The sequence below is a fragment of the Labrus mixtus genome, chromosome 5, assembly GCF_963584025.1.
Source record: "Labrus mixtus chromosome 5, fLabMix1.1, whole genome shotgun sequence".
Taxonomy (NCBI): domain Eukaryota; kingdom Metazoa; phylum Chordata; class Actinopteri; order Labriformes; family Labridae; genus Labrus; species Labrus mixtus.
Window position 1 is genome coordinate 12,206,383 of NC_083616.1, and position 22,650 is coordinate 12,229,032.

Genomic DNA, 22,650 nt, shown 5'->3' on the forward strand with positions numbered 1-22,650 from the left:
AAATGATTGGCATCATGTTTAATTGAAAATCACAAAAAAAAGACATGCACATCAATTAGTGGGTGCTAGATCCAAAACAAACAGCCATAAAGAAGCAATAAGACACACCACAGAACTCCCCTTAAAGGATTTATTAGCCAACATGCGCATTGCAAATTAATCAAATATTGTTTTCATTCGTGTGAATTTGTGGAGTTATACTCATACTGATTATGCAAAAAACGTAATAATGAATTCAGTTGACTTAGAAAAGATGATAGTTAAAATACTTGTGAAAACAAAATACCTTGATCGTTTTTGTTTCATTACTAAGCACTTTAGGAACATGAGATGTGTCAATAAGGACACACTTCAATTAGTGAGCGCATATAAAGTCAGTAAGATTATCCTGTATCTGTATCCATTATAAAAAAAATGATACAATCTTTAGAGTTGTATTCATACAAGCTGATGTAATTGACACTGTACATTTGCATTGTATGTTTATTTGAATAAGCAGTGTAGCTCATTGTGATGGCAGCTGCACAGCTCTCGATTACGACCAGACAAGTTGGACTTTACTGGTTGTGACACAGTTGAAGCACTCAGCCTTACTGATTTTCCAGCAGTAGCTCACATCTATGCACTTCAGTCTTTTGGTCCGTTGCATTAAACTTTTAACTGTTGTCATCTCCACATCTGTCCGCTGCAGGTTTATGTGCTGAAGTCGCCCAAGTGGCATGGGAGGTACACCTGTAGAGTCGACATAAAGATGCAGGGCCAAGTCCGCTCTGTGCAGTACATCCTGTAAAACACAGTTCAGAGGGCACGGCAGGGAGACCAACGAGAGCTTCTCCAGTGAAGGAGAACCCAAAAAGAGAGACTTGAGCACCTTCTTTAAAGACATCCAGGACATGATGGGCTTCATCCGGCTGTGCTCGTAGGAGAATCTGCAGACAAATTAGAAACACAAAAGAAGACAAATATCAAAAAGCTAATTTTGTAGCCGGTTTCACCAATCAGCCTTAGATCAAAAACCAAGGCTGGTGTTACAGTGTTATAGTTCAAATTGGATGTGGTTTTACACAGCAGGAAGCAAGTGAAAGCTCAAGCTTAAAAAAAAAACTTCAGATCACATTTAATGTTGCATTCAGAATCTTGCTTAAGCAACCAAGAAGTACAAAAATGACCGTGCGCAATCCGCATGTTTGTGCCAAATGATGTTCCCACCTTCTTTGCTGTACTTAGGAATTTGATGTTCAAATCTATGTGTCAAATATTTGATTTGAAAAATGTAATCACAATGGTATTAACTCAGCCTGCCCTTGGCAACACAAGGTACTCCTCTTGCTTTTAGAAAAGCTCGGAAGATATGTCCCCACAAAAATAAAATAAGAGTAGTGAAATTTAAAGGGATAAGAAATGAATCAATGTAAGCAGATTTAGTGATACCATATTTCACATGGTAGCTTCTTCAAACACATGACTATATATGTGTCAGAATAAAAAGTGAACCCACTTATTGTGCATTTTCTATGCAGCAAGGGTCAATAGTTCCCATTGTTTTAAGTTTTTTTTTTTTGCCATAACAGTAGCCTTACTTGAGTGTTAGAGAGCAGAGGTTAGACAGTTGTGGAAGATCCTGATCGTCCTGCTGTTCCCCCATTTCGTCGTCTTCATGTTCCTGCGGTGTAGTCGGAGGCTCAGCAAACATGAGCAGGTCTCTGAGTCTGGGACATGCCTTAATGATCTCCAGTAGAGGAGTGTGAGGGCTAGTTTTTACCCCTTCCAGGGTTAAAGAGACCAAGGAGGAACCTGATATTTGCAAGGCAGGAAGGAGATCCAGCAGCGGGCCCAGGTAGTGCAGCGAGAGGTTCCGTAGCTGGCCTGACCATGTATTAAGACTCGCAGCTAACAGAGACCCTTGACTTCTTCCTCCCGTAACTTCATCACCATCATCATCAATGTTTACAGATATGGAATGGATGTTTGGACACAACTGACTTAAACTGTCCAGAGAGTCACACGATACAGCCTTCACGTCCTTCAGGCTCAGGATCAGGTGATCATCATCTGACTGTGACAAAACACTTCCTCTCCTCTTTTTCTCTGTTTGGCTCTGAGAGGAATTAGGCCCTTCATCTCTGCTGTCACTGCTATACCCCTCCCACAATATCTCCCCCTCCTCCTCCTCCTCCTCCTTCTTTTCCTTCTCATCTTCTTCTACTTCTCTCTTTTTACTCCATTTGTCCATGACCTGTCTGTGCCTCCACACCTCCCCTAGCCTCGGTACTCCTTCTCTGTCAGTGAACTCGTTTGTCTTGCTGAAGTGTCTGTTCTGGATCAGACAGCAGGCCTGTGCAAGACCCTCCATGGCCACTCTCTCCAGGAAGGGCAGGGAGAGAAGGAGGAAAGCTGCAGCTGCCACAAGATCTCCCTCTTCTTTCCCAAACCCAATATCCAGAGCGAGCAGACTGCAAAGGGGAGGAGGAGAAAAATGTGCAGGGAGAGAAGGAAATGTAGGGGATTTGGATGAAGAGTTGGAGACACTAGAAGGACACCCATAGGATACAATCGAAGCCCCGCCCCCAAGAGGAAGTAGTGCAGCAGGAGAGAGGAAATGACAGCGAGATACATCTAGGTGGCGAAGAAATCTGCAGTGGCGGGCAACTGTCCTGATTACACATCCGTCACAAAGTGTACCAGACAGGGAGAGCGAGCGCAGGGCAGGTAAACAGATTAGGGTTTCTGAAACAGCCTTCGAGGGCAGCTGCTGGGCTCCGGAGAGGTCCAGACTCCACAGACCCTGAGGGGAAATATAAAGTGATAAAGGAGTGAAGGGCCAGACAAAATAGCAAAAAAACAACAAAAAACGTCCAACTACGCTGATCAAAGTATTGAAAACGATATCCTGTACTTATTTTTTACATCGAGTTTGGCCAATCGTCAAAGGATCTAAACTTTGTAAAGAGAAGTTCACTGTTTATTTATTTTGATAGCTCTGATTTTATTCCTATATGACCTAGTGGCATGCATTATGACAACTTGGAAAACAATTTATTACAAGATTCAGCACTGATGTTTGAGTGATCAAACATGAGCTGTAGTATGTAGTACACGTTTGTCTGTTTAATTTGTGTTTCGCTATAACAGTGTTTGTTCTGCTCTCTTGGCCAGGGCCCTCTTGAAAAAGACTTTTTCAATTTCAATTACTTATTATTATTACTTTTTTGTCTCTCAATGAGACCGTTTACCTTGTTAAATAATTCAAATGTGTAACTTTTCAGTCTCCAGTGTAGAATATCCTTAGCTGCAGTAATGTTCCAAGCTGTGGGAAATAATTATAAGATTTAAACCAATGAGGAAACAGCAAATAAGGGGTTTCTGTCTGACCTGGCAACGTGCAGAAACGTGGGCACAGAGAGCAGAGGTGACCAGACCGGGACACTTTTCTAGAGACAGAGCACGGAGCTGAGGGACCAGCAAGAGGTGGAGGGCCGCTCGGGACAACTGCTTCCTGTTGCACAGCAGATGTGTCAGCTCCTCCACTCGCTCACCTGCTACGGGGACAAAGAAAAATAGAGAAAAGAGGAAGCTTTAGGGGAAATCCAGCACACCGTACATCTCTTGATCTTTAGGTAAGCCGCTGGTTGTTACTGAAGCCCTCAGTAGCTCACACAGTAAGTTGAAAGGCCCCATGATGTGTCTGAAGAAATAGTGATCCAGGTAGTTATCAGCATAGTCTTTGGCCCACACGTCGTTCATGTTGTCAGCGAGGCTCAGCAGACAGAGGCGTGTAAGTGAAAGTACAGAGCCGTCTTCATCTGTCTTCCTATTCCTCATCCTCCTCTGCCGAGGCTTCACCCCGCCACTTTCCCCCGAAGCCCGAAACAGAGGCATCACTGGGCTGCAGCGGCTGGTTTCAGAGCGGAGGTGGATGCTGACTCTGTATCAAGATGAACCAGATAGACAAGAAAGAAAGAAAATGTCATGGCAAATTACTATCAGGTCAATAAATATGAAATAAGTGAATGATAAACAGTTGATTTGTTTTAAAGGCCCAGAGTTTGTGAAAGACTGCGGTTTAGATTTTCATAATGATTGTTATAATTATTTGGATGCTGATTCATAAAAAACGTAATAATAAGTAAATTATAAATAAAGTAATAAATTATAATAGGCCAAACTGTATCTCCAGGACTTTTAGAGCTCAATTTCAGACATAAACAAAAAGGGATTTCTACTGTCTGTTCGTTGTTTCTTTTGTAAAAGAAGACACTTTGACATGCTTTAGGTTTATACTTTTTAATCTCACATGAAAATTTAAGAGGAAAGTCCGAGAGATGGGAGGATATAAATGAATTTATTCGGCGTAATATTACAAATGCAATAACTTATAGTTCAGTAAGACCTACCCGTCAAATCATCAATAACACTTTATGTCCATTGAACAAGAAGACATGGATGTAAAGAAAAATAAATGAGCAACGACCGTGGTTACAGAAGTGACAGCCAACCTTTGCTCATTGCACTTCCTGACTGAATATGTAGAGTTTGAAGTCCTGAATTTCGTCTTTCAGGCATTACTTCCGCTAAGGCTTGACGGACTACGCCCATCTAATCAAGAAACAAACCGTGGACGCCAATATTGATCTATATACCAAACCAACTGTACATTACCAGTTTATACAAATTGACCTTTTTTTTTTTGCAGAAGCCACCCATGTGATGTAGTCCTGAAAGACAACAGTTAGGGCATAATACCCATATCACTGTGTTGGTTAATTTGTGAGCAATTTGAGGACAAAATGTTTAGTTTCATACCATATCATATTGGAAACTATGAGAAATAAGAAACATGTTTGCTTCTGTCAACATGTTCTGTGCTCCACAAAGATTAAGTGTGCATTGGTAGACAAAAAGTAGCCTGTAAGTATTTAATAACACTGTTCACAATGTCCAAAGGTTCTGATTCATTTATTTGATTCAATCAGAAACAAACAAACAAAAAACAGGATCGATTACCAGGGGAAATTTATTTTTCCATACATGATGAGGACACAGTGATTACCTTTATGAAAAAGATTATCCTAATCTTATTTCAATTTAAGATGATCTTAAATTTAAATATCTCTAGGTTGTAACACTTAAAATGAAACTAAATGAAATAGTAGTCTTGTTGACATAGATTACTACCACCATCAGCTTTAAAAGCTATAAAAAGCTCCATATAGGCCTTTGTATTGTTTACCATATTCTGCAACAATTGGCTCAACAGATACACACAGGGAAATACAACAAAGTAAAAAGTATGCATTTTTTATACAGGTGAAAAACACCGAACACATTATTTTACATGAAAATAAAAATAAAAACAGGTAGGAGGGAGAAACAAACTGTACTTAAATTTTTGGGATTTGATAACTACTGTATTTACTCACATTAATATCATTTTGAGGGGATCTTAGATTTTTAACTCTAAATCGAGCTAGTAATCCCCTCCTTCTTTTTTTTTATTGAATCTAAAATCAGTGTCTCTCATGTGTGACTTCATTTGCTTTGCTTATTCTAAAAAGTTGTACATGGGCTTCCTTTTTCAAACATGAACTGAATCAATAAACTACCACACGATGAGACACAATCTTAACTATCAGCATTTGACAAGTTTTGTAAATATTATGTATTCGATTTTTGTGTCTGTTGTGAGGACTTTAATGAGTGCAGATATGTGATAACTGGCGGTTTCAAGCACAGTGTCGCCCTCTAATGACTGTGGCAGCGATCACTGATGGTGTGTTTTTTGAGAAGAGTCCTTACTGTCAGTAGGGTCAGACACCATCTTCATGTCTCACTTATATGCTACTGCTATATAACCCTCTCTGCTGTCTGGACCAGATGGTGAAGATAGTCGATTAAAGAAACTGTGAGCGTGCTGGAAGTGTCAGTTACACATTTTGTGAATTCACACATTTGTAAATCTTGAAATATGGTTTGCGACGAGAAGCTGCCCTTGAGTAACTGCACATTAGAGAGAATAGCATTAAATAAACCAAAAGAATAGATTTGGCATTCAGATTTTTACATTTAAAATCCAGAGTCAAAGAGTGATTATGTTTGAATACATTTTAATTTATAAAAGACAAACACATATTCAGCAATCAGTGCATTTAATTCCCCTTCATCTAGCAAATAATCATAAGACACATTGTATTGATTTACATTTACATCATTAAAAATACATTGTGGGATTGAGGAAAATCTACATTGAGCTAAAAAGAAAAACAATCTCAGCCATAAAGCAGTCGTAAGAAAGTGAAATGATTTTGATCTTAAGGCACCAGGTTAAGTAAAATTTGACTTTCCACTTAGTCAAATCAGAGTGGGATTTGAAGTAAAAATGTAAAATCCAAAGTAAGTTTAAATTTGTTTTTAATAGTAACTTCTTAAGACAATAGCTGTAGATATACTGCTGCAACATGATTTTCATTTCATGAGAAACTGAATGTGTTAAAGTGAAACCAAAGAGATTAGAATATGATCATGTGCCTTTGTCTTTTCAAACACAAGATAGGAGTGTACTATTAAAACTGGATGAGTAAGTAGAACTGAAGTCTTTTGTTCATAAAACAATCTCAGCAACAAAAGCATGTCTTAAAGATTACTAACTAAGGCGAGGCTCTGCAGCTACACGGAGCACCTTTACAACACCAGGACAAAGTCTGACATTCCGACTGAACTTCTCGGACCGTGTTTTGATTTCTTAAGGCAGCACAATGTCATCTCCACATCAAATAGAAAATAAGTCACACACTCTGGAGTCCACTTGTTCTTTTAAATGTGCTAGTTTAAGTGAAAGATTTACGTAAATAAAACTACAAAGTCTACAACAAATAAGCAAAAGATCACTTTTTTTCAGATAGTTCAGTTAAAATATAGAATTAGCAACAAGCCAACTAGCTGCAGTGACTAACAGGTAACGGGAAAGGTTCACAGCTCTTGATAAGTCCCTTATTTCCTGTGGTAAATCCTGTAATCAGCCATTAAGACTTGGAGAAGACAGAATTTTAACACAGCTGACCAAAGTCTTTCATGACCCTCACTGAACCTAATTTAAAAAATCTTCAGGATTTAACAGTATAATGTTTAATGTGATAATGTCTAAAGGGAAGTGTGTAGCAGCAAAATGTATGAAGCATGGGGTCGTTTGCAACACATTATTCCTGTGCTGCTCAAATATTATCACTGATGTGTTTGAGTTGTTCAGTCCTCTTCAAGATAAGTTTCCTGGTGGGTTTTAGGCAGTGAGACGCGTGAAGGTGAGCAGATGATCCAAGTGTTTACTCATTTTTGTCTGTGAAAGGAACCACCTTCCTGCCTGCGACAAACACCTCCACTATGTTTCGATCATCACCTGCGAAATAGGAAATAACCAAACATAAAGCAAGTTAGTCCTGCCACACTTGAGTCTGGAAACTGTAGGACAAATAAAATGACACTCACCCAAATTCAAGAACTTCTCCAAAAGGATCTGAAATTGAAAAATAGACAAGTGTTTAACTGGAATCTGGTTTATGTGCTCCATTGTACAGTATTAAGACAGTCCCCAATTACAAACCTTTGGTGCGTCAGACTGGGTCAGGTCTATGGGTCCACCAGGAGCAGCTACATTCACCCTCAGAGCGTCAAAGTCTTTGCCCAGTTCAAAGTTCCCTGTTTGGTCGTCCATGGACAAGGCTACAAAAAAAGAACATGTCATAAAAGATGCTGTTGTATTCCCTTCACCCCCCGTAAAATCACAATCAGTCACCACTGAAAATATCTTCCTGCAGCCTCTGGTGTAGTGAATCAGGCATTTCTGCTGCACGCTTCTCATACAGACTATCTTAAAGTTGGCAATGACACTCCAGCTTAAACAACTGACTTTTGATAGGGATAGGGACAAACACGGAGACACAAGTTTTTTGTTGTTGTTAATTCTACACAATGCCTCTGTTATTGAGTGACAGCCGGATTGTTAATATACTGGGTTTTTAATGTTATACCTTGGCTGCCTCCCAGTGTTGCCAGTCTGAACACCTCTTCAAAGGTGAGTGTTTCGTGTTCCGGGTCCTGGATGGTCAACACTTTGGACGAGTCGAGAGCTCTCCTCACAGCGTCCAGCATGGAGGCAGAGTAACCCCCTGCAACATCTGAGCACAGGGCGGATACACCAAATGAATACAAATATGTATTATATTATATTTCACAATCATGTATGGTGGGTATATAAAAGGAGAACGTCAGATCGGGGCCTGGTAAATCCAGTTGGATTTATAAACCAGCAAAGCTCCCAAAAAAAGTGATCAGGTGATGGTCAGCTGCCCTGCGTGCCAAACCTCTACAGATTACATCCACTAAAACTATAAAAATTAGTGACTGCTGCAAAACCAAACAAGTACAGAACAATGTCCTTAATTACTTCAATGCTGCAGAATATTGAACCCGAGTTTCCAAGTGTAAAAATATGCTCCTACCTGTTCCGAGCCCCAGCTTCACTTTATGTTTCAGGACATTGCGGACGTTTAAAATACCACTGCACAACCTGGGCAGATGGGAAAAAAAGAGGTTTCTCATACAGTGTAACAATGATCAGAAGAACTGTATATTATGTTTCTACAAAGTCATATATTTGAGACAGAAGAATATATTGCCATGACAACCCAATTTCATCATACGAATTATTAAAACCTCATCTGTTGCATTTCTAACGATTTACAATGTTATACAGTGTTATACCGCTTAGTGTTTTTGGATTGTAAAAATAAGTGTTTTGCATAATCTTAAGGGGATCTTTTTTCTCCAGAACATTCAGTGTTTAGAAGCTATGTGAAACTTACGAAATGTTGGAGTTGGGACAATGAGACAAAGAGGCTCCTGTCTCTCTGAACAGATTCAACTCTTCATCGGAGAGGTAGCAGCCATGGGCCATCACTGTCTGTAAATCATAACACCACAAGTAACACCTTTTTAAGGCATTCTTATAACAGCATTTTTATTAATAGGGTGTTAGTGTGACTTCCTCACCTTGTCAGTGAGCAGGTTGTATTTGTGGTAGATGTGTGTGTAAGACTCTGATTCAGGAAACATATCCTTTACAAGCTTCACCTCCTCAACGTTTTCGCTGATATGACTCTGTAAAAAAAAACAAAAAAAAAAAACATTAACTGTATAACAGAGGTTAAATTGGTGCCTTAGGGGAATCTTGGGAAAATATAGACAATAGCATTTAGACAGAGCAGGAGTTGTGTAATAAAAGATAACTTAAGTTTAATGTCTTTTTATTATTTTTTTTATTTAACCTTTATGGCAGGTAATTAACCCATTGAGATCAAGATCTCTTTCACAAGGGTGACCTGGCCAAGAGGGCACCAGCAGCATACGTCACATGACATGATTAAGAAACAGTTTACAAACACAAGTTAAGAGAAAACAACAATAACAATGTGAAAATCGGTTTACAGATAAAGTGCAGAAGTTGTGATGACAGATCACAATTGAAAACCACAGGCACTGTCCAATCGTCTCGCTTTTTATGTCTTTTAAGATCGAGCCAAAGGCTTCAAGCGAAATGAGATCTGCCGTTTCCAAGTCATTTCAGAGAAAGTTCCATGCAGAGGGAGCAGCGAGGAACAGACAGTTTTAAAACATCACAGGAACACAAGGCATAGTGGCATCTGGTTCTTTGAAGGGATTGTTGGAGCCATGGATTGATATAATTGTCTTTGTGGTATTTATTTAAGGTTACGGTAGTCTGTTATATATTGGTGTTTTGGGTTATTGATTATTATATTATTTATTAGGATTATATTGAGTAGGGGGATGTCGGGTCACATGGGTATGGGCGGAGATGCGTTGATTTAACTCACCTGTTCACCTTTTGTTCTCAGTGGAAGAGAGGGGGTGAGCTGGGTTGCCGTATTTGTTGTTGACCGCTATTGTTTCTAGTTCACTGTGATTATGAGTTAATGCACGTTATTGTAAGTTAAGTTGATTATCTTTTTTACGTTAATAAAAAAGTAAAACTTATTTTTACGTAACACAGTATTCTTTTGAAAGCGCGTCGGACAAATATATTAGGCCCAACCTCAGCCTCTCAGCGGCTTCATATTCAGGAAAGCCGCTACAGGGATGAACATAAATAAGAAGGAACTAAACCAAGAAGAGCTTTACAAACAAGACTCAGCCAGTATATTTAGCTGCACACCTTCAAAGATGGCCAATCAGATTTAGTGTACAGGTCACAGTGATGAGTAATGCGTCTACAACCAGTAACAAATCTCAACGAACAGTGATACACGGTGTCCAATGACTGTAAACATTTGGCTGAGGCGCCCATATACAGCACAGCTCCATAATCCAACAAAGGAAGAAAGGTTGATGAAACAAGAAGTTTCCTCGCTCTGAGAGAAAAGCAGGATTTATTTCACAGTGATAAAATCCCAACTACACCTTCAGTTTAGAGGCCAATTTAGAGATATGTGCTTTCAAAGACAGCTCACAATCAATAAGAAAACCCAAGCACTTGTAGCTTTTGACACGCTCAATTTGATTTCCATGGGAAGTTAAAATCAATGGGACACTTGTTGGTACTTAAATGTGTAAACAACATGAGCTTTGTTTTATCATAGTTTACGAACAACTTTTGTTCCCTCAGACGAGACTGGACAACATTGAATTGTCATGTTTTTATTCCTGCCAGACAGCGTTTGAAACCCCACAGGTACAACTCTTTGTGGTCTCTTTGGAAACAGCATCCAACAGTCCCCTGTGGACATAGCCTGGTTTGGTTGTCACAATGAGCTCACCTGAATGTGCAGGTTGTTATTCTTAGCGATCGCTCCCAGCTGTCCTAGTAAGGCTCCTGTGCAGGATGGAGCGAAGCGTGGAGTCACTACCGGCTTTACCCGTGGGTACTACAGGAAAAAATAAAACAGAGTAACAGAGTCTTAAAAAAAAATCAGACTAACCTGAATTGCTCCCCCTCCCCCCCTCGAAAAACAAATCTTACCTTTTTGTTTAAGAGCTCTGCAATGAACCTTGAAGGGGGGGATAAAATAGGAATTGTAACTCTTGCAGGTCAGTCATACATTAACATATTACAAAATACTCAAAACATGTACATCTAAAATGTTAACACAGCTGCAGCAGATTGTGGTTACATATATCAAACAGATATGTTCTTATTTTAATCAAGAAACCGAAGTTTAAGACGCATATTAGTTCAGACCATAGACTGTAAAAAGAAGTTCAGACCAGGACAGTCACACTCATACATCCTGTTAAAATGCAGGTTCTTTCAATGATTTTCCCCTCTTTCAGCTCTATACAGTGGAACTAGACCCTACTAAACATGCAAAAGAGCCTCACACATCTGCTAGTATTAAAACATCTGTACCCACCTGCAGGTTTCTTCTTGAGACTCCTGACTGGTTTCCTTGTAATGTTTCACAGAATTGTTTCTGTCCATGCACACCTTACCCACCAAGGCACGCTGTCCAAAGTCATCTGAAGAAAAACAATGACGTGTGAGTCACAAAGATATGCACTAATCTTTTGATGCTGTTTTCCAGAGAGCCATGTTTCTTTTAAAAGACACATTTTGTCATCAAACTATAACCATTGGTGTGAGCTCATAAGCTTAGTTGGGTTTTGAGCTCACACCAGATTTGCTACTATGGGGCAGCTTTTCTGTTTAACATTTTGAGCATGACATTTTAAGACCTTACACTTTCCATCTTGACCATGATAGCATGATGACGCAATGTGAACAAGCTACATTTGGATGTAAATGAAGTCTGAACACAGATTTCTCTAAAAGGATCGTTCTGAGCAGACAATACGCCACACTGTATACACTCAGTACCTGTGTGTGTTTTTGAACTTTCACCTCATCAACAGTCTTCCTAATGTGACATGTTCTTGTTTTTTTTTTTGGTTCTTCACTTGTGTTGCAACATTTCAAGTCCTTCACATGTCAAAATGAAATACTGCCATCACTCACATGCCCTAATCCCTGTCTTCTTACATTTTAGACAACTCAGACAGTGTTACCAGACATCCATGCACAGAGTCTGTAGAACAGGGAAGTTCAAATACAAAGTTCTTCTATTATTGTTTCCAGCACTGTCTGTCAGCAGTACTGCAGTCTTCAGTCATCGTTAACCCCGTCAAGGGTGTGCAAGACTGGCTATGGACGCTAAGCTAATATAGATCTTTTTAACATAGACTGTAAATATGATACATTTAAGCATCATTAAACAAGATTTAATGAGAGTATGACTGACAAAGAAATAGTCTAAAAAATGGTCTGATTAAGAAATACACTGACATATTGTTGTCATATCCATCAGTGCACAAACTGACAAATACTGCACAGCATTTTACCTGCAGCTACATTTGTGAACTGGCAAGTTGTTTGTGTTCATTTGTTTTAAACGCACAGTTTTTTATGCATGAACAAATGTTTTCAGCTATTCTGGTTACAGCTTAGCTCTGACTGAAGGGGGATCCAATCCGATTTACAGAAATGCAAGTTGTCTTGCATTATTGATACTCAAAAACCAACAAAGTGTGAGATATTGATCAAGCACAAGGCCCTGAAGTCTACAAGCTATGAACAGACAGAGCAAATGTAAATGCCTGTACAGAGACAGGAGCATAATACAGTCTGATATTACACGCTATTAGACTAATGAGGTAACTCAAATTTGCATTGAATTGCATTAAGAGCAAATTATTTTCACATTGTATCTTTGCCCAGCTGGTAATTCAGTCATGTTGTAGAGGATTTATGGGATGAGGGGTTGGATTTTTTGAGCATTTAGGTTGCACAAAATGTTCAGTTAATCAATAAAGAACAAGTTAAGGAATTACTGAATGAATAATCAGCTTTGAGCAAGAAGTTCACATTCTTTAAAGAATTATTTCCATGATTATTTTATCCTAGAGCGGTTTAATGTAAGACATGGTTAAATCAAATGACAGAGAGGGAGGGAGAGAGAGGGCCTGGTAATTATGAATTACCCCACTTATAAAACAAATAACTACATTTAGAGGACTATTGTTTCATTACTGCTTGTGCTCAGACAGGCTTCTTAATTAATTCCATTGTTGTTGACCTAATTAATAAAATCCTTAAAAAGCCCAATAACCTTTCATAATCTGAGATTTCCGCACAATAGGGGGATTCTTTTCACGTTTTTATGTTTGTAAAATAAAGAACAATAGTAATTGATGGTTAAGTTCTTTAATTCTAAGTTGATCCACTGTGGAACAGTTCACCTTTTTTAAAGACAATCTCCAGACCAAGAAAACATTCCTTTCAATGAGAAACTTGGGGTTCACTGAAGAAAACCTGCTCCCCAACAGGTTAGTTTCACAGACTCAGTTACCATAGTAGTAGGTAAAGTTACCCCCCTATCTGGAACGGGCTTGAGTTACCCCTCTTTCTTGGGTTTGAGTGACCTCTCTGTCTGAAACGGAAAACCCAGAGTTTCCCTCATTTCAGGGTTAACTGACTCAGAGTTTGCAGAAAACCTTGAAACTGGCCCTAGGTGTAACCTTCTATATCTCCTATGTGCATCTAGGTAAATGAGCTACAAAATCGCCTGTTATCGTCTGTTAACAGTTAAAAATGAAAGACCTATTGATGAATGATTTTTGTTCAAACACATTGGTGTGCATCACTGAGTTCTGTCCAAAGGGAGGCATGTTAAATACTGCTTTTGATATGTGAACGTTTTAATTAACATTATGAATGTGATTTGAGGATTTTTAAATGGTTTATTAACTTCAAACACAGAACAGATGTGAGATGGGAAAGTAGCCTACAGGGTCACACTCAAGCCATATAGTAATAAGTGTAGTGTTACAAAATAGTGCACATGATGTGTCACTCACAGAGTGTGAGAGCGCTTTCTGCCACAGTGACCAAACATCTCCACTCAAATCAGGCAGAAAATGTGCCAGTATCAGTTTTCCCTGGGACCTTGAACGAAGAGAAAATATACCACATTGGATTGGATTTTGTATGCAAATATATTTTTTGTAGTATTTTTAAGACATTTGTGAAGATTATATCAATTACATTGAAATGTTTGGGAATTGTTGGAAATTCTCAAATGCGCCTACAAACAAAGGCTTAACATCAACATCAATAGTAATGGATCTGCTGCTCAGAACAGGACAAAGGTGACAGTTCAGCAACCCTGATTACACAAAAAAAGACTGAGTAAGGTTGCCAAAGCCAGTGCTCACTGCAATGCAGTGGGATAGAATCGTTACAGATTCATGTGAGTGTTTCTCTGTGTGTGTGTGTGTTCAGGGTTGCGTAACACAACATCAAGATAAGGTATAGCCTACAGGTGAAGTACATAAATGTGTTTCTGAACTGGTTGCCTTCATAAAAGCATGCTGACTGAAACACTTTCGGTTTAACTGCTTTCAAGGTTATGCATTTCAACTTTATAGGCTTAATGAGATGGTCAAGGAGCAAAGCAAAGATCCATTATCATTATACAGTAGAGTCACTGCCCTGCTGGTAACAGCTGACTTATTTTCCTGCACTCATATTATAATTTGGCTTGTTCATTAACAGATTTTCCTTCATTGATTTCACTATAACTTTGCATAGATATGTATGTGTTATTTTAAAACCCCCGAAACAACCACTTAACTCTTCCAACTACTCGCATGTGATTTTGATTCTGGGACAAATATTTGACAGTATTATGGTCTTTAAAGGCTTTTCTAGTTACATGCTACGTTGCCAGAATTGAATGCCATAATGCCTTGCCACAGGAGAGACATCTTTTTACTCAAAAAACATTTTAAAAAAGGGCCAGTGTTTCTAAACAGAAAATAAAACATGAAATGTGTGTTTTTGTGTGTGTGCCTGGAGTGTAGGACATCTTACTTGCGATCTGTCCTAACAGTAGAGAAGCTTCTGTATGTATGGTAGCGTGGTAACATGCAGTGGTTGTTCCATTTCTCAGAGTCCGTCTCTGTAAAGCACATGGGTTCATGTTACAGGATTAACATTGACAAATATGTGGTCTAGCTAGAATGAATAATTGAAATCCTTTAATTATAGGCAGTGTGACAATAGAGTGGGCCTCACTAAATGTTTCAATAGTGCAAGTTCAAATGTCATTCACTCAACGACATTTGACTGATGCGCCATGACGTTCACAGTTTGATGGTAAGTTATTTCATGATGCCAGAAAACTCACCACCACTTGGGTGTAGACTTTGTTGGCAAACTCAAGGTCCTTGAAGCGTGACTCCACAGGGAATGTATAGGTATTGAGCCACTGCAGTAAGGGCATGTCCAGGGCTGTGCCAGCATAGCTGTACTGTGATGCATGGATGTGAGTGTCCACAAGTCCTGGCATGAAGAACTCACTGCAATGGAGGAACACATTGGAATGGTCAGAACACTACTGCTATTAGACAATTCTTTGTATTCGGTATTTTATTGATGTGATCTGCTCACTGGGGTGCCAGCTGGGTGATGTTAGTCGCACTGAAACCAAACGTCTGAGACAGTGTGTCTACTTCTGAGCCTTTACCGATGAAAGCAATCTGAAAGCAGAAATGGGAATCATCAAAGTGCTATTGGATAGTGCAGAAACAAATCACATTTAAGATGGTTAATGTGGTCAGGGGGGACACTTGGAGTTATTTTTCTCTTTTTAATCGTAACAAGAAAATATTCTTTTTGAGATTCTTTAAACATTTTGTGTCTTTGTGCTAATGCAGTTTTTGCTTCCATTCACAGATCAAGGTCTGTCATAGCCAGCCTGATTTATTCCCATAATGCCAACACATATAATGTTTTTTTACCAATAGCAAAAGTAAACTGGTAAAGGAAGACTATAGTCTCCAGACGGTTAAAGCATGATTTAAGAATATTAACCCCACTGGTATTTGAAGAGGCTTCCTCAGACTGTCGAGATTTTGTGTCTGAAAGCTGAGTGTGAGACATATTGTGAAAGTTGCGCAGCAACAGCTCACTGCAGGAGACAATTAAGGTAGGCTATTATGTAACAAGTGTTTTATCTTTCAATCATCTTTTAAAACCGTTTGCGCAAAGTTTAGTAGGAGCAGCTGGAGAGAGTGCTTATGTATTTGAGTAGGCTATATGCCTATAATTCAATACTCACAACACACGTTTTTAAAGCCATAAAAAGTAAGAGTAAAAATATCTATTTTAATCATTTGTAATCCGACAAAATCTGTTTTAGCATGTTACGAACCTTTCCATCAGTATCCACTCCGAGGAGCGCATCTTCCAGGACCTGCAGCGCTGTTTGCGGGGTCGAGTGGACAAATGTCCCCCTGTAAACGTCCGAAACGTCGGCGTGGGTTCTGCTACTGTTTGCCATCCTTTCAATTGACCGTTTACAGTCGAGTAGTGAGATACCTGCAGCAGCCACAGCGCACCGGGGTTTTTATCCTCTGAGAACTCTGGTCACCAAGACGCTGCAGTACGCACGGCTCCACCTGACTGCAAAGACGACCTGCAGCCAATGAGAGGAAAGGGTGTGTGTGTGTGTGTGTGTGTGTGTGTGTGTGTGTGTGTGTGTGTGTGTGTGTGTGTGTGTGTGTGTGTGTGTGTGTGTTGTATAGTTTCTTTCTGTGTCGTTCCCATGGTTTTCGTTTAAACAGATGAGAAAAAGGAAATATCACGATGATAATAATCATACTGGAACGCGAGTGAATGTCAACCTGCTCTCTTTCTATCCATCTATCAATACTGCAAGATAGAGATCTATTTTTTGTGATATTGTATTATTTCTTAGAACTTGTTTTTCCTCAGGTTGTGATCATTCACATTATTTGATTTAACGGTTACTTAAATATTTAGGGTGAATATTGGCAAAATGGACACTTGGTAGTCAACCCCTCCTCTGACTCCAGGGTGAGAGAAGCTGTAGTCCTGCGCTCACAAAGCAGACAGAGACATTTCTTTGCCCTCACCTATTTATTCATTTTTCACCCTAGCAGCTGCGAGGTTGTTGAATATGGGTGGACACATAGTTTTGTGTGCGTGGCAATTAATAACTGCATTACAATGTGCTCTTGGGTATTGATTGCTCTCTCTCGAGATTTGAAATAAATATGGTTCCATAGATATTGCTTGGAGGCAATTTAAGTGATGTATCAGAGAAGTCATTGTTCAGTCAGTGTATTTTGTGCTATGCCACGAAATGGATATTGAAAAAGGAGAAGTTTTCCCCGTGCTCTTGCTTACCCACATCCCGAATAGCCTATATTAAGAGTATTAACGGCAAGGGTTTAACTATTAAATAACATCCTCCTCAAGGTATGCAGTCACATTATTATCAAGGCACGAGTTTACAGTAGCTTAGGTCTGATTGCACTTGAAATGGAGTAGGCTTACTTTTTGAGGTAAATTTGGTTAATTGTTATTATTATTATTATTATTATTAATAATAATAATAATAATAATAATAATAATAATCGTTCGTTTAAAGCTCCACCTGATATATAATAATAATATAATAATAATAATAATAATAATTATTATTATTATTAATTGTTATAAACTCAACTCAACTCAACACAATGCTGACCTCAACATGAGTTCTAGGAAATCTTCTAAATACATTTTGAGAAGTAAGATGCAAAGAAATAGTTTCACACTTAAGATAGACCACAAAGGGGGACATCTTTCAAGTGACAGCAAACAGGTCTTCATGTTCAATATGTACAAACCTTTAAAAAAAAAAAAACTTTTATAAAAACATACAAAGGGATGCACAGACATACACGTCCCTTTGGAAGTAAAACAAAACGTTTAAATTTGGCTCATCTTAGGTCATGGGTGTTTAAGCAGAACAAAACACGAGAGAAACATCAGACCCCGAATAGATGGGCATCCCATGAGCTCAGTGACTAATCCATGTTGTCACATATACTAAATGAGGAAGCAAGGCAGTAAGGTTCGAAGTAGTTTTAAAATGATCAAGCCCTCATGATGAATGACAACACTCTCTTTCAATGTAACTGCAGGTTATTCAGTTACAGGAAGTGTGAAGAGCTGCTGCAAACATCAGGAAAAAGAAGAACAAGCTCTGAATATAAAAATCTCTGAAGAAGTATAAAGAACTAATTTGTAGGTTATAATGGGATACAGGTCTGATAAGAGTTTCCATTTTCAGGGAAATTGGAACAAAACTGAGTCAAAAGCTGTAATCAGTATGAGCTTTCAGTTTAAAAGGTGGAATCTTTTCATGAATATTTAAATTTTTAAATATCTAGTTGAACATATTTGAATATTTGGAGTATTATATTTTAACATCCTAAAACCGTTCGAGTAAAATCTCTGATATTTTTAGCTGCAAAAAAAAGATAAAATATTTTCTATTGTTTGTTTTACTGATAATTGTGTCTTGTATCAGGACAGTACCCCAGTCAGTAAGGCTTAATCAACACTTCTGCTCAACAGTCCATACACAAAACAACATCACTAACTTCATGAAACTAAGCTTTAATTGCAGGGCTCTTTTATTGAGATCAACTAAACACATCACAAAAAGTAAGGAAATTTGTGTTTGGTAAATTATTTTGTCGTCATTTGGTTTGATATTTGCAGACCCACTTCTTTTATAAACTTTCCTGCAGGACCCACGGACTGATGATTAGCATCTTGTTTACTTTCTAGAACAAAGGGACTGATGGACGATTGGAAAAGCCCCTCTCTTTCAGACGGCTTTTAAATAGAAGGGATCATAAACCTTCTAAAACATATCTAATCTGCATCCAGGCAAACAGAGTACCTGTTTGATACAACAGTATAGAAAACTTTAGTAATGTGTCTTATTAAGAATTTCAACTGTTATAATTTGGTTGTTACATACAGGCTGGAATTAACTGATGATGATGATCAACGTGAATCTGATAGAAATTTATATCTAACATATGACATGACTTACATCAACATGAATCTGATAGAAATGTATATCCTAAATTAAATATGGTGACGTAGGCTACAGGCTATATGTTTAGATTCTTATTCTTAAGTAAACTGCTTTGCTGCTTATCACACAAATGCATGTTCCTTACAAATTTGGCACCATTTAAAAAGGGAAAAAAAGGGAAGCATTGTTACAACAAAGAAATAATCTACCAAACACAAATGTCCTTACTTTTTGTGTGATGTTTTATTTTAACTCTGTGTTCTTGATCAGCTGACAACTTAGTGTCCAGAAAACATCAATGACACTGTAAGGCATGTATTGGGAAAAATCATTTTAAAATTTGCATTGTTTGTAAAGGGTTTTTGAATGTACAGTAAATGATACAGCCCTTGTTAATGCAGAATACTTTTGAAATTAAAAACTAACAGCATCCATTTTAAATATTCCCAAGGCACCGAATGGCCCAGCTGTTATGACGCATGCCCCATAAAAAGAGGCTATAGTGCTCATCGCAGCGGCTGTGGGTTTGAATTTGACCTCGGCCCTGCATATCATCCCCAATGCTCTACTCCCAACACTTCCTGTCCCATCTAATAGAGACAAAGCTCTGCAAAAAAAAAATGTGTATCCTGAATTCACTTGTAGTTTTATTTCTTTTTAGTTTTAGAATTGGTTCAACTTCTTATGTACTTCTCCAACAAGATAAATGAGTTTATATAACTAAAGTATTATTGTTATTACAGATCAGATCTAATATCTCTATCATGTCTGATATTGACATCATTTAAATGACGGATATTGGACTGACGGCGCAGATCCACGTCACAGATCAAGAAAGGTTGGGCACTTGAAACTTTGAAAAAAGAATGACTGTTGTTGCTGCTTCATGTTTGTATGTGAAGCAAGCACCAAGTTCAAACACATCCCATACCTCAATGTTTTTTAAAAAAAAAGTAAATGTTGAATAAAAAGTCTAAGTACAATGAAAACCTGCTCAATGTCTTTAGTCTTTAATCTTGACTCGAGATACATCTGGGATCACATCAGACTTTTTCTGCGTCTTCTTTGCCTCGGGGTTGCTATCCGAATCCTCTCGTTCATCCTTGTCTCCAAAGTCACTTAAGTCATCATCATCATCAAAGTCATCATCAGTGTCCAAGTCATCCATGTTCTTCTTTCCTCGTCCACGTCCTTTCTTTCTCTGCTCTCCATCTTCTTCTTCTTCATCTTCATTCCCTTCCTCTTGTGAGTTTATTCTACATAGTAAGAGAAAAGAATATATCAGCTGCTACAGTGTGATGTTTACTTCTTTAAGCATAAGAAAAACCTTTGAGACTTGTTTTGAATATCATGATGTCACCAAAGCAATGGATTATTTGATAAATGTGAAGAAATACATCTCATAATGTTCAATATATGTGAAGAGCATTAAATGTAGATTTGAAAAATGAGGCAAAAAATTATGTCAGAGTTAATTGATGTCAAAGAATGAGTTGTAATGACTCTTATTGTCCACAAGATGGCAGACTTGCCCTTAAATGGCCTGCATGTGCTTCATGAAGAACACAACTTTATGGGATATTCGATAGAGCATAGAATTGTGATATTTTGTGTGGTGATATTATATCGTCTCATGGCCCCCAAGTATCAACATTTTTAGTATATTGCTTTCTTCAATTTTTTGTTGAAGGGATTGCACAATTGAACAAGTTTCATTATTAAAAAATTAATGAAATTGTCCAGTCGTCCATACATGTTCGTGTTCAGTTAAATGCACATTATGTAAAATCTGCAGCCAGGGGGCTCTCAATCAAAACAATTACTAAAGATGACGTTGAGGCTAGCGAGGAATCATGGGAGTTCTCTCTGCTACTTGCTCTTACAGGGTTTTACTTTTATCAGTGTTGGCCAGTCTGTGGTCTTCATATCCATTGTGTAGAAATAAAAAGAATGTGTTTTTTTTCTTATTTGACAAAACAGTTCTTGATTTAGTTTAATTTTTTTTGAATACAGTTCTCAGCATATCGTAAAATGTTTAAAATCTCAATGATAAAGAATCATGACTCAAGTATTGTGATAATATCGTATCGTGGGGCCTCTGCTGATTCCCACCCCTAATGAATAAGATACAGAAATCAAATCGATAAGGTCATACACACCACAAAGCAAACATCAATAACCACAAATGCTATCTCACACACACACTCTCTCTCTCTCTCTCTCTCTCTCTCTCTCTCTCTCTCTCTCTCTCTCTCTCTCTCTCTCTCTCTCTCTCTCTCTCTCTCTCTCTCTCTCTCTCTCTCTCTCTCTCTCTCTCTCTCTCTCTCTCTCTCTCTCTCTCTCTCTCTCTCTCTCTCTCTCTCTCTCTAAATGGTAAAATGCTCTTCTGATAATATTGATGATATGACTGTCAAAGCTAAGGTCGGAATCCAAAATAATTCAAGGATTCCTGGCCTGCTCGCTGTATTTCTGCCCAGACGAGCAAACACACTTATATACTACTGACACACCTTATTAATTAAAGACTACTCACGGGATAACGATACCCTCTTTCTTTCCACACTTGCAGCAGATCTCCAGCTGAAGGGAGCAGGGCTTACAAATGACATGATACGCATCCTTCACAGTCTTTTCGGAACACTTGACGCTGAAAGAAGTAAACATGCAATAGCTCCAATAAATGAGTTGAAATGCATCTCTTTGTCTTTTGTTCCAACACAATTAAATCACATAATAATACACACCCAACACTTTACTGCACATGTAAATGAGAAGAAAAGCCTATATATGAGTTGGACCGTTGTATTCCAGATCTAAACTGATAAAGATGGACTGTGAGTCCAGCAAACCAAAAAACAAATCTCCAATGCTGTTTGTTTTGCATCATAAATTTAATAAACTGTGCCATTGATTCTGGGAGCATTTGAGATTCCTTACTCCCTTAATGTAGCCTGCAGAGGCCAAAACAATTGAACTGTGTATTAAAAAATGTATTTATTAATTTCCTCATAACTTCAGATGCAATAACAGGGAAAAAGAAGCAATAGTGTAATTTCCATGTGTTTTGCTGCTTTAAAAACATTAACTAGTAAGCATAACGCTGTGTTGATTTCCTGCAGATAAGAGCAGGTTAGATGTGTGCAGTCGTGCAGACAGTGTACTGCTTCAAGTGGAAATAATGCTTGCAGGAGGTGCTCACCATTTCCGAGGCTGTGTCAGTGACTTGTACTTGTTGTACTTCACTTTCCACTCAAGAACACCTTTACAGTGATGACAGAGCCCATCGTGGATCTTAGAGTTTGCCTTCTACAGTTTAAAAATCACACAAACAGATACATGGAGGAAAGTTAATATCATCAACGATAACAACATAATGAAAAGTTGAGTTGAGATCCAAAACAGGCTCGCTAACTTAACAGGTTAACACTTCAAAGTTCACAAACCTTCACTTGTATATTGGCTCCGTACTTGTCGTTTCTGAAAGCAGATGCGTTTTGATGCTTCTGGCCGCGCGATCGGGAGACATTACCTTTCTGAGAACTCATTTTATCAAACCAATTTTATGTACACATGCTATGTGCGTTCCCACATCCAAAAACCACGCCAGGGGGAGAGATGTAACCCGGAAGAAGAACGAGCATTCGATGTGACGTAAATGAGGTCAAAACAATACCCTTCAATTTTCCAA

The 22,650-nt window shown here is 38.4% G+C and overlaps 3 protein-coding genes across 4 annotated transcripts; all 3 read right to left on the reverse strand.

Moving 5' to 3' along the window:
* si:ch211-214j8.12 (uncharacterized protein LOC100000539 homolog) lies at nucleotides 1-4,697 on the reverse strand. Of its 2 annotated transcripts, none has more exons than XM_061037888.1 (5): nucleotides 4,395-4,697; nucleotides 3,657-3,925; nucleotides 3,373-3,536; nucleotides 1,581-2,785; nucleotides 1-929 (listed from the first exon to the last, which is right to left on the reverse strand). In XM_061037888.1, the coding sequence occupies exons 2-5, from the start codon at nucleotides 3,877-3,879 to the stop codon at nucleotides 536-538; spliced, it is 1,986 nt and encodes a 661-aa protein (XP_060893871.1). In that variant the 5' UTR covers nucleotides 3,880-3,925; nucleotides 4,395-4,697; the 3' UTR covers nucleotides 1-535. The 2 variants fall into 2 exon arrangements, with proteins under 2 accessions (XP_060893871.1, XP_060893870.1); XM_061037887.1 differs by having other exon boundaries at nucleotides 3,373-3,539; nucleotides 4,395-4,696.
* Nucleotides 4,698-4,940: 243 nt separating this feature from the next.
* On the reverse strand, nucleotides 4,941-16,513 carry gda (guanine deaminase). Its single transcript, XM_061037889.1, has 14 exons — nucleotides 16,275-16,513; nucleotides 15,512-15,600; nucleotides 15,249-15,420; nucleotides 14,933-15,020; nucleotides 11,418-11,523; nucleotides 11,027-11,054; nucleotides 10,824-10,931; nucleotides 9,043-9,150; nucleotides 8,856-8,953; nucleotides 8,493-8,560; nucleotides 8,022-8,168; nucleotides 7,595-7,713; nucleotides 7,480-7,507; nucleotides 4,941-7,390 (listed from the first exon to the last, which is right to left on the reverse strand). Exons 1-14 carry the CDS (start codon nucleotides 16,401-16,403, stop codon nucleotides 7,317-7,319), a joined length of 1,362 nt encoding a protein of 453 aa, XP_060893872.1. The 5' UTR covers nucleotides 16,404-16,513; the 3' UTR covers nucleotides 4,941-7,316.
* Nucleotides 16,514-19,591: 3,078 nt separating this feature from the next.
* c5h9orf85 (chromosome 5 C9orf85 homolog) lies at nucleotides 19,592-22,592 on the reverse strand. Its single transcript, XM_061037890.1, has 4 exons — nucleotides 22,406-22,592; nucleotides 22,162-22,268; nucleotides 21,496-21,609; nucleotides 19,592-20,218 (listed from the first exon to the last, which is right to left on the reverse strand). Exons 1-4 carry the CDS (start codon nucleotides 22,505-22,507, stop codon nucleotides 19,966-19,968), a joined length of 576 nt encoding a protein of 191 aa, XP_060893873.1. The 5' UTR covers nucleotides 22,508-22,592; the 3' UTR covers nucleotides 19,592-19,965.
* Nucleotides 22,593-22,650: the final 58 nt, after the last annotated feature.

What these genes read in the sequence shown, in the direction of transcription:
- si:ch211-214j8.12 (XM_061037887.1), bottom strand. Translation starts at nt 3,879, where the DNA reads ATGCCTCTGTTTCGGGCTTCGGGGGAAAGTGGCGGGGTGAAGCCTCGG. An exon ending in GGGGCCTTTCAACTTACTGT is followed by an intron (nt 3,540 to 3,656) that starts GTGAGCTACTGA and finishes TTGTCCCCGTAG; the next exon opens with CAGGTGAGCGAGTGGAGGAG. An exon ending in CTCTGCTCTCTAACACTCAA is followed by an intron (nt 930 to 1,580) that starts GTAAGGCTACTG and finishes ATTTGTCTGCAG; the next exon opens with ATTCTCCTACGAGCACAGCC.
- gda (XM_061037889.1), bottom strand. Translation starts at nt 16,403, where the DNA reads ATGGCAAACAGTAGCAGAACCCACGCCGACGTTTCGGACGTTTACAGG. An exon ending in ACTGTTAGGACAGATCGCAA is followed by an intron (nt 11,524 to 14,932) that starts GTAAGATGTCCT and finishes GTTTTTCTTCAG; the next exon opens with ATGACTTTGGACAGCGTGCC. An exon ending in CAGAGCTCTTAAACAAAAAG is followed by an intron (nt 10,932 to 11,026) that starts GTAAGATTTGTT and finishes TTTTTCCTGTAG; the next exon opens with TACCCACGGGTAAAGCCGGT.
- c5h9orf85 (XM_061037890.1), bottom strand. Translation starts at nt 22,507, where the DNA reads ATGAGTTCTCAGAAAGGTAATGTCTCCCGATCGCGCGGCCAGAAGCAT. An exon ending in CTGACACAGCCTCGGAAATG is followed by an intron (nt 21,610 to 22,161) that starts GTGAGCACCTCC and finishes TACTTCTTTCAG; the next exon opens with CGTCAAGTGTTCCGAAAAGA. An exon ending in AAAGAGGGTATCGTTATCCC is followed by an intron (nt 20,219 to 21,495) that starts GTGAGTAGTCTT and finishes CTTACTATGTAG; the next exon opens with AATAAACTCACAAGAGGAAG.